Source organism: Lupinus angustifolius, unplaced genomic scaffold (genome assembly GCF_001865875.1).
Source record: "Lupinus angustifolius cultivar Tanjil unplaced genomic scaffold, LupAngTanjil_v1.0 Scaffold_420, whole genome shotgun sequence".
In the NCBI taxonomy this organism is placed as follows: domain Eukaryota; kingdom Viridiplantae; phylum Streptophyta; class Magnoliopsida; order Fabales; family Fabaceae; genus Lupinus; species Lupinus angustifolius.
Window position 1 is genome coordinate 125,154 of NW_017727830.1, and position 10,151 is coordinate 135,304.

General features: G+C 35.9%; 1 protein-coding gene across 1 annotated transcript; it reads right to left on the minus strand.

Annotated features, from left to right (window-relative positions):
- Positions 1–7,278: 7,278 nt before the first annotated feature.
- LOC109341277 (putative oxidoreductase TDA3) lies at positions 7,279–9,438 on the minus strand. Its single transcript, XM_019579141.1, has 2 exons — positions 8,560–9,438; positions 7,279–7,847 (listed from the first exon to the last, which is right to left on the minus strand). The coding sequence occupies exons 1-2, from the start codon at positions 9,410–9,412 to the stop codon at positions 7,471–7,473; spliced, it is 1,230 nt and encodes a 409-aa protein (XP_019434686.1). The 5' UTR covers positions 9,413–9,438; the 3' UTR covers positions 7,279–7,470.
- Positions 9,439–10,151: the final 713 nt, after the last annotated feature.

Sequence of the window (10,151 nt, forward strand, 5' to 3'; positions counted from 1 at the left end):
CCAAGGTCTTTCATGAGCATACTGCTCACATGGGTGTTCTACAATGTGAGGATTTTTTGGTTTAGTGGGAGTTAGAAAATGCACACTTTTATTATATTCTATGTAATTTCAGTATTATGTATGGATACATTGTATTCAAACTTCGGTTGATTAATCATCCAGTTTGGTATTCAGTCATTATACTTTGTACAATAAGGTTTTATGTTATTACTAAGGATCTCACTAAAGTTAAGTAGGACTAGTTGAAAATTGACATGTGCAGATCATATTCATGTAATTTTCATGCTAGACATTTCATGATGTATCTATGTCATTTAGTTGTGTCAATGTTGGTGATCATTGTTGAATTAGTCATGATTAATATGGCGAAGTTCACTGTGGTTCGATATGGAGACAGGACTAATGGACGGGATAATTTGGATATGCCTCAGTCATAATGGCAATTAAGCGCGCAATAAGGATAACACGTACGGAGAATCATATGTGTGACCTGTGGGAGATTGTTGGAATTTCTGACAATTTATGGGTCACAAATATAATTCTATAATTGTGTTATGACCATTATGTAATTAGCCAAAATATTAAATGATCTTCAATAATTAATTTGGTGGCTAAGGGTATATGTGTCATGAAATAATTATAAGTGTAGATAGCTTCGGGCAATTTCTGATTTGATGAAGGGACTGAATCAGAATTATTGCAACTAAAGTAGTAACCACTACGGGGTTACTTTTATGGGTTATGGTCCCCATTTGTAGAGCAACAGATTTTCAAGTGTAAAGGTGGAGGAGAATAAGGTAGGATGAGAATAGTGTTATCCATAATAGGATAACACTATCCACAAGGTATATAAGGCATAAGGCAACCATAAGGCTCCTCACTTGAACAACTCACACCATAAGGCAAACACTAAGAAGCTAAGACATTTTCTCTCATTCCCCTCTAGAGAGAAACTAAAGAAAACCATTCGGCGCTCTATCATCTGGAAGATCATCGTACCCTCATACCTTCGAGATTACGGAAATGGCTCAACAAGGTATGTTCTTCATCTTCACCATGAATTCATTTGGGGTTTCTTCGGTCTGGACCATGGTTATTCCATTTGGGTTTATGTATGGGCATAAACATTAGGTTATGGGAACAAGGCCATGGTCATAAGGACTTCCGCATTTAATCTATGGATTTCGGATGGAGATATTCTCCAACAACAACAACTAAAATTATTTGATTCCTAATCAAGTAAATTTATCAACTAAAACTAAAAAAATTGGACCTTAATCCACACCTCCTACAAAATTGGTAGATATCCTAGATAAGTGGAAGGTACTATTCTGGTCCTATATATGTGGTAGAAAGTATCTTGGTTTAATCTTTTACATTACCTCTCTTAAACCAATCTGTATCATTCCAAGCATTTTCTTCAACTCGTAAAATAACTCCATTTTTAAGACGTTGTAAAAATATCAACAACTTACTCTTCACTATGATAGTACTTGGTCACAACTTCTTTTTCAGCCACTAAGTCTCAAATATTGTGAAATGAAAATTTATGTGCATGGAGCACCCATTAGAAACTGGATTTTTGGACAATGCTATAGTATACTTTTTGTCACGAAATATTCATGTGGGAGTACTTTAGTTATGGTGCAGCACTTCACGAATTTTCCATAATCATAGTTGAACAACTTGTTGCATAGAGGTACTCTTCTTAGGCGGTAGAAAATGTTGAAATATAAAAGGTACATATAAGAAGCAGATTAAACATGTCTAGATTGTTTATATGTCCATATTCACATGTCTAGACATATAAATAGTTTAGTAAAAGATAAATTATTACACGTGGAGTTTTTTATGGTTTCACACAAAATTGGGTTACATGTAGTCTTTGGCAATACTAGGATTTCACATAACAGAACAAGTACATATTTTAATAAGTTTAAAGAAGTATTATTTTCCTCTTTTGCTGTTTCAACAAAAAAGGATTGTTTTCAACTTATCCTCTTCGTACTCCTAATCATGAGTATCATTTTTAATCTAGTCTCTTCCAGCTCAAACAACTAAACAAGACATCTCCAGACACATGCGGGTATTCCCTTTAACCGAGTCTCTCTAGGATTGTTGTTTAAGTTTTGGTGATAACCAAATCTATTTAGATTTATTAAGTATTCTTTGGTACTTACCCGATCCGGGCTCTATCAAAGTATTATTTTTTACCAAGGCTCTCCAGACTAGTTAAACAAGTATTTTTAGCTTCGGCCTCTTCAGGTACTTCATAGATTTGTTTAAAAATTGGTTTTATAACAAATACACTCAAATGCTTATCTTTCTTTATCACTCAATGAGTGGATGTAAATGCAAGCTTAGAAATATAGGATAATAATCTCTTCTAATGATTGAAGCGTAAAGGCAAAAGGCTAATGTTATTTTCTATATAGAACACTGCTTATTGGAAGATTGATATAGAAATTACCACAATGTCCCAAACAAATATAAGGAGTGAGAGTTGCCTAATCCAACTAAAAATTGGTATTCTAAGTTGATTTTTAAAAAGAGTTTTAGTTGTTTTGTTTAACTAAGTAATTACTAATTAGTTTGACTAAACTATTTGGAATAAATGTGTTGAGATTGAATTTTACTACTCACTATCAATACACAAAAATGATTCAAATACACTAATACATTTAGCAATAATTCTTCCACACAAATGTACTAAAAATTAATGTCTTAATCAGACTAGTAACTTATTCCATATTCTTTTATCCTACTTTTGTCATTCAGTTGCTTACTCATAAACAAAATCTCAATCCAACCGTGAGTTTGGCCAAACACCAACAAAGATAGATCGTGCAAGAGCCTTTATCAAAAGGGTCACATCACAAGTTGATTCTTATCTATTTATGATCATAATCTGATTTATTTAATTCATGTAATTATAAACAATATTTATATTATGTTAAACATGCATACTAGAAATAATCTCTTTCCATGACAAATAATTCAACTGAGAAAAATGATAATGTCAAAACCACATGGGCATAACCAATTTTCATACATTATCACATAACTCATACAATAAAGTTTTTCATGATGGATTTACATTCAGAATGGATGATTTGGAGTCATCTTTACCTTAGTAACAAACCTACAATGTCAATCAAACTTCTATGTTGTAACCTTTCTCTAATAGTTGCCCCATATTTAATAAATTGTGTTGAAGATCAGAAGCATAGAAAAAATCCGAGGTGAAATTTTGTGAATCACCTTTTATTCTGGCACTGATTTGGCCTTCCCTAAACTAGTATATTTATGTTGCCAAATTTCACGGTTGAGTTGAATCTTTTATTTAAAGAGGTAATAATTCTTTCTTCCAGATATGTTTACTACAACTTCTATCCAAATACCATATATTTTCATCTTCTGCAAAAGAGCTACTTGCACAAAATATACTTTTCAAGTCATAGGATCTCTTATGGATATTTTGAAATTGATTTGCTGCAACATTATTGTGATAATTACTCTAATGAATGAATCTGCAGGTTTATATGCCCAAACTTCTTATGGTTAAAGAATTGATGTTACTTCCTTCTGAATGGTAGTTGTCTCCTCTTCCTCAGTTGGTAGACCCAAAATTATTTCTACCTTTTCCTTGACTAAGTAGTTTGAAACTGTTATCTCTGCCATTGATTAAAATTTTCAAGTCATCTACCTCTAAATTTCCTCGGACTTTACCTAACTAGTTTCATCTTCCTCCATTATTTGAGTCACGATATCTACCTATTCCCCCATTTTTATCACCACATTGAATACTTCCCTATAATTATGCTACCATCATGGTGTTTGTGTTGTGGGATTGTGAAAGTGAACACCTCCCATGGTTGTATAATGAACGAATCACAAAGAATGCAAAGAAAAGGAAAGAACAAGAAATAACAATGATTGAAGCAAGCGAGAAAAAGAATTTATGAATAACCTCTTGGATCTTTTATTAATCTTTAATCTCAATCACTAAAAGGACCTTCTAATCTAAATATATTTCATATCTAATAAAGGTAGAGAAACTTTCTTTAAATAAGAAAACAAAAGAAAGTAAATGAGGAAAGGAAACTGATAACAATTTTCACTGTTTTTCCCACCAATGACTCTTTCTTCATTGTTTGAGTTTTCTGTTTGGGTGGGACTAAGTTGGGCTTGAAGTGGGCCAGTGTTTGTGTCCAACAATCCCCCGCAAGCTTGCAAGTGAACGTTTAGCATGCCAAGCTTGGAAATGAAGGAATGAAATGGTGCTGGTGAGAGGGGTTTAGTTAGGATGTCGGCAATTTGAAAGGACAATGCAATGGGGAGGAGATGCAGGGTGCCATTTTGGACTCGTTCCTTCACAATGTGGTAGTCTATGTCTATGAGTTTGGTGCGCTCGTGAAAGACAAGGTTTGCTGCTATATGAAGGGTTTAGTTGTTGTCACAATACAAGCTAATTGGAGATGGGTGAGGGATCCCTAAGTCACGAAAGAGGAAGAACAACCATTGGGCTTCACAAGAAGCCATTGCAATCGCTCTATATTCGGCTTCAACTGAAGATTTGGAGACTGTATTTTGCTTTTTACTCTTCCACGAGATTAAAGATGTTCCAAGCAAAAACACCATCCAGTAACTGACTTTCTTGTATCTAAACAGGCTCCCCAATCTGAATTAGAAAAGCCTTTCAATGTGGTTGTGTTTGGAGTTGGGAACAGAAGACCAAGAGCAGGAGATGATTTCAGATATTTGAGTACTTTGGTTGCCTCTATTATGCTTCCACACTCACTGCTAAGAGACACAAACTTGACCCAAGATCAAGAAAATGTGTCTTCTTAGGATTTAGGCAGGACACAAAAGGCTTCCTACTTCTTGATTTCCACACAAGACAAATCTTTCTCTTTAGGAATGTAGCATTCTTTGAACATCTTTACCCCTTTCATGTCAACCAGACTAATATTCCAACAAACCAACACGATTGACCTATTTTGCCAACCTACAACATTGGCAATCTTTTCCCTTACACTAATCCTAATCCTTCAAACATTGTGTTCTCAGCTGACAATTCCCATCACCCACCCATTAACCCAACAAGCAATGAGTTTTTCCCTCTTTCACCTACCACCACTGAACCTTCAGTCATGCACTCATCCACCCTCCTACTTGATAGATTACCATTGCAGCCTAACTAATAGTTCTACACCACTCATTGCTCCACACATCAGATATCCTATATCCAACTTTATTAGTTACCAATCCCTATCACCTGCCCAAAAACACTACTCCTTGGCCATATCTTCAACTGAAACACCATATTCCTACAAAGAGGCTATCCTTCATGATTGTTGGAAAGAAGCTATTATCTCTTATCTCACTTCAGTACAAAACAACAATACCTAGATTATTACTACTCTTCCAGAGCACAAAAGATCCTGGATTTTCATTAACATGAAGAAAGTATGGACTTCCAGGATCCAAGACAGGGTTTTGTAGTGTGATTTGATTTGCCATTTGAGCAATCCGATCGATTTGAGTTGGAAGGTTGCCGAGGAGGAAAGATCAAGAAGAAGGTTTTTGCACAAGCAAAGGAGGTGGAGTGGAAGCGTGACAGAGACACCTTCAATGAAGGTGCTCTAATACCATGTGAAAGTGAACAGCTCCCATGGTTGTACAATGAACGAATCACAGAGAATGCAAAGAAAAGGAAAGAACAAGAAATAACAGAAGCAAGGGAGAAGAAGAATTTATGAATAACCTCTTGGATCTTTTATTAATCTTTAATCTCAATCACTAAAAGAACCTTCTAATCTGAATATATGTCATATATAATAAAGGTATAGAAACATTCTTTAAATAGGAAAACAGAAGAAAGTAAAAGAGGAAAGGAAACTGATAACAGTTTTAACTATTTTTCCTGCTAATGACTCTTCCTTCATTGTTTGAGTTTTCTGTTTATGTGAGACTAAGTTAGGCTTGAAGTAGGCCAGTGTTTGTGTCCAACAGGGACTCTATAATTGTAGTCACCACATGATCAAATTTAATTGACATGGTACGAAGAAATTTCTTCACCACCTTAATATGTGGAATACCTTCTCGGCACATGTCATCATGCTTACAATATGTGTAACTCGTTAAAAATATTGCTCCACACTTTCTGAATTTAATATCTTCTTGAATTTGTGAGCTTTCTCAAACTATCTCACACCTCTTTAGCAGTTTTGGTATTAGCAATTTTACCAAACAACTTGATGTATATGCACCAGAGCCAAGTCAACCACTTTTACTATGAACATGTTGATATGCAGACACCAATGCCTCATCTCTAATGTCTCTAGTCTAGCACTCGGTGTAGATACTATGATCATATACAAGAAAAAGTAAATAAATAAGTAGAATCATTGAATCATGTCGGTGAAATACTGAATAAGTAAATGCAGACATGCACTAAGTGATTTTGGGGTTGTTGACAAGTATGTTTTGTTCCATCCCCATTGAATCATTTGCCATTACATGAAATAACATCACATAAAAATGGTTAAACTTACAGCAATTGACATTCAAGTCAAACCTACCCATGGTTGGTTTAATTATGACTGATGTTGTTATCAAGCTCAATGAATCCCAAAACAAAATCCTCTTTGATGCATTTGGAGCAAGCATTGTAAATATTCACTTTTATATTTTCATTTTGTTTCTCTTTTTCCTCACCAACTTTCCTTTACATACTCCATCCTCTACAGTCTCCCTCAAATTCTTCTTGATAAGCTGACCACAAAACCTTGTTCAACCTTATTTTGAGAGCTATTTATCATGACTACGTTTAAATATTACTTCATCTTAATTATTTCTCCTACAAACATAAGACAGCCTATGGTACTATGAAGCAGAAAACAAGGAAGTTGTTGTAGTGACAAATCCTAAAAAAGCTTGTAGAAGGTTTCAAGGACATGGCTATTCATACTCACTTAACCATGCTGCAACAAGGAGAATTAGGGTAAAGGCATGAGGTTTTAAGTGTTGGGCGTGAGTACAAAAACAAATGGTTGTGAGGATGTGCTTTGAAATGTGAGTGAAATAAATGTGTTAAGCACAGACATATTCTGCAGTCACTGGAAATGAAGATAGATACAATTTCAGGTGACTTGGCTCAAAAAATGTAAAAGCAAATTAAAGTGTTATTCGAACTTGCAGCACACCTCCTCAGTGAAAATATGCATCGAGTTCATTCCCAATAACAAATTTGAACACAAAAATGATGGCATGTGTAGAAGCCTCAGCAATGAGGAAAAAACACTTTTATTCTCCACATTCGCAACATGAATGATCTTATCTATATACATACAGCATAGTTGTTAAGCAACACTGACAATATATTGACATACCTCACGTCTTGTCGCTCTAATTAGTGATCATTCATTTATTCGTATGTTCGACTTTTACAAGGAATGTAGCAACAATCTAAGCCTTCCTTTTCCTTGCAAATCTGGCAGGACTAAACTTCTCAAGATCAACAATGCTGGAATGCCCATCAATGACAAGCTCGGCCATGGCAGCACCAGTAGCTGGACCATTTAGAATACCCCAACAATTATGACCTGTTGCAACATAACACCCCTTCACCCCTGGAATCTCTCCTATCACAGGCACCCCATCATCAGTACATGGCAAGAAGCATGCTTGCTCTGCCTTCACTCGTGCCTGACCTTCCCCCAGATGGCTCGACACTGTCTTAGCCACTCTCTTCAGCATCCCGATCGATTCTGGGTCACCTATAATTCCCTCAGGATCATCGGGCACTTCTTCTTCCGCTGATATCCCGCATATATACACCTCCCCTGAACAGTTCAACCAACATAGCCTCAGTGTTTGCAAATGAAGCGTTGCTTAATATACCAACAAATAAAAAAGTTGGAACATGTTTTGTTTGTAATTTAAACCAAATTGACATCTTTTTATAAACAGTGCTCCTGAATATCATAGTTTATATTATTTTTTATGAGTAAATTTGTAGATTAGTCCTCGATCTATTCTCCACTAGCAGTTAGTTCCACAATTTAATTACATGTACATTCAGTCATGGGTTTATAATTACAGTTAATTCTTAAGAAGGTTTGATCTGATATAGATATTGTAATTTCTTAAGACTGACAAATACAGTTGATATGTTAGCAATTTCGATGACAATGTGGTTTAGAAAAATCCAAAAACCTTAACAAGATCTAAAACAGTCCCAGACAAAAATTTTAAACTTTGGTAAGAACTTAGAAGGCTGGTGCTGTTGTTAAACTAATGTTTTTGTTGATCAAATTTTTATTGTAGTTTAAATTATGCTGTTATGTTGAAAAAAGAAACCCACCCATAATTGTACACTTCGAGAACCACATGACATGCATATAAGACTCTCTACTTAAGTTTTCTCATTTCTAAATGGACTAGACCATATGCAAATACAAATGCAACGTTCTTTATTTTCTACACAGATAACTACTATATATTAGGAAAATAATTTATGCAACTCAGGTGTTTGTGAAAATTCCGCAATGGTACCTGTGGGACGAGGATACACTTCAGGGTCAAGAGGATTTCCTTGTTTAGAAGGATAATAACTCAGAAACAAAGCATGAGGTGTTATAGCATTAGCTTCTCTAGGTTCCAAAACAATGCTATGTGCCTTAATCCCATAAACCCGAAAAATCGAAGACAACAACTCTAACTTATTACACCAAGGACCCATTGCCAACACCACCGCATCCGATTCCATAACTCGCCCTCCTTCAAGTACCACCGATTTAACTCGGTCCCCAACTACCTCCAACCGCTCTAACTTCCCAATAACTACCTTAACGCCGTGGTGCGCCACGGCGTTGTTAATTAAAGTTTTAGTGAATAGCTGCGGGTGTACCTGCGCGGTAGTTTCGAAGGTTCCAATTGTTTTGATGTCACGCGCTGGCGCGTCGACCCAAGAGGGTAACGTGGCGGAACTGGAGGGAAGAGTGGTGGTGGTGTTTGGTTCGGTAATTGTGAGGCTGAGAGTGGTGAGTGGTCTGTAACCGTAGGATTCGGGACCGTTTAATTGTTGGGAAAGTGAACGGTGGAGATTGAAGCTTGTGCGAGCAAGGGATTCCATCGGACCTCCGTCGCACCAGTCGTGGGCGAGGAATCCGCCGGCTTTTCCGGACGCTGCGCATGCCACGTCGGATTTCTCGATTAGTGTGACGGCAGCGCCCTTCTTAGCTAGAAAGTAAGCGGTGCAGACGCCGATGACGCCGCCGCCGCAGACAAATACTCGCTTTGGGTTCTCCATGGGCCTTGATGACGGTAATGGTGACTGCGATGGGTGAATCAATTTTACCGAAATTCTATTGAGCGATGAGCACGTAGTTCCCACCACTATACTCATAATGCCTCAGCCTTTTTCCCTACACTAACATAAAATATTACTTTACATTGTTTTACCAGTGTTGTTGAAACCGTATCGGTTATTAAACCGATGGTTCAGTAATTAAAGTGTATGTTGGTTAAACCAGACATACATACTTATATTTATATATATATAAACTTATAACAAACAACTTTAAGTCTTTAATAAATTCAAAGTCTAAATTACAAGACATATATCAATCCAAAAATATCACTTAACAACCGCAAAATATAAATAAATGACACAAGTTCACAACTCACTCTACAAAACAAATAAATTTGAAGTTTTAACATTTAACACCAATGAGTCAAAGTTGTTTCATATCGATATTATATTTTGCTAGGTATCAGTGGTTACAATACACCTAGAAGGGGGTTGAATAGGTGTCGCGGTTAGAATTACCGCTTTTCGCAAATCAACACTTAATGCTGAATCAACCCTAATTAATCGATTAAGGAAAGGAAGATAATCGATTATATGCACAATCTTAATCGATTAACAAAAAGAACAGTTTTAAACAGAAACAGTTTTAATCGATTAACAGAAACAGGATAATCGATTAACACAACAATATTAATCGATTAAACAGAACCAATAAGCAATTACAGAAACGATTAAATGCAGAACAGATAACCGATAACAGAACGAATACAGAGCTTACAAATTTGTATATCAGAATAGCTTGCAATACAACAAAAGAACAGAATGTATTAGTTGA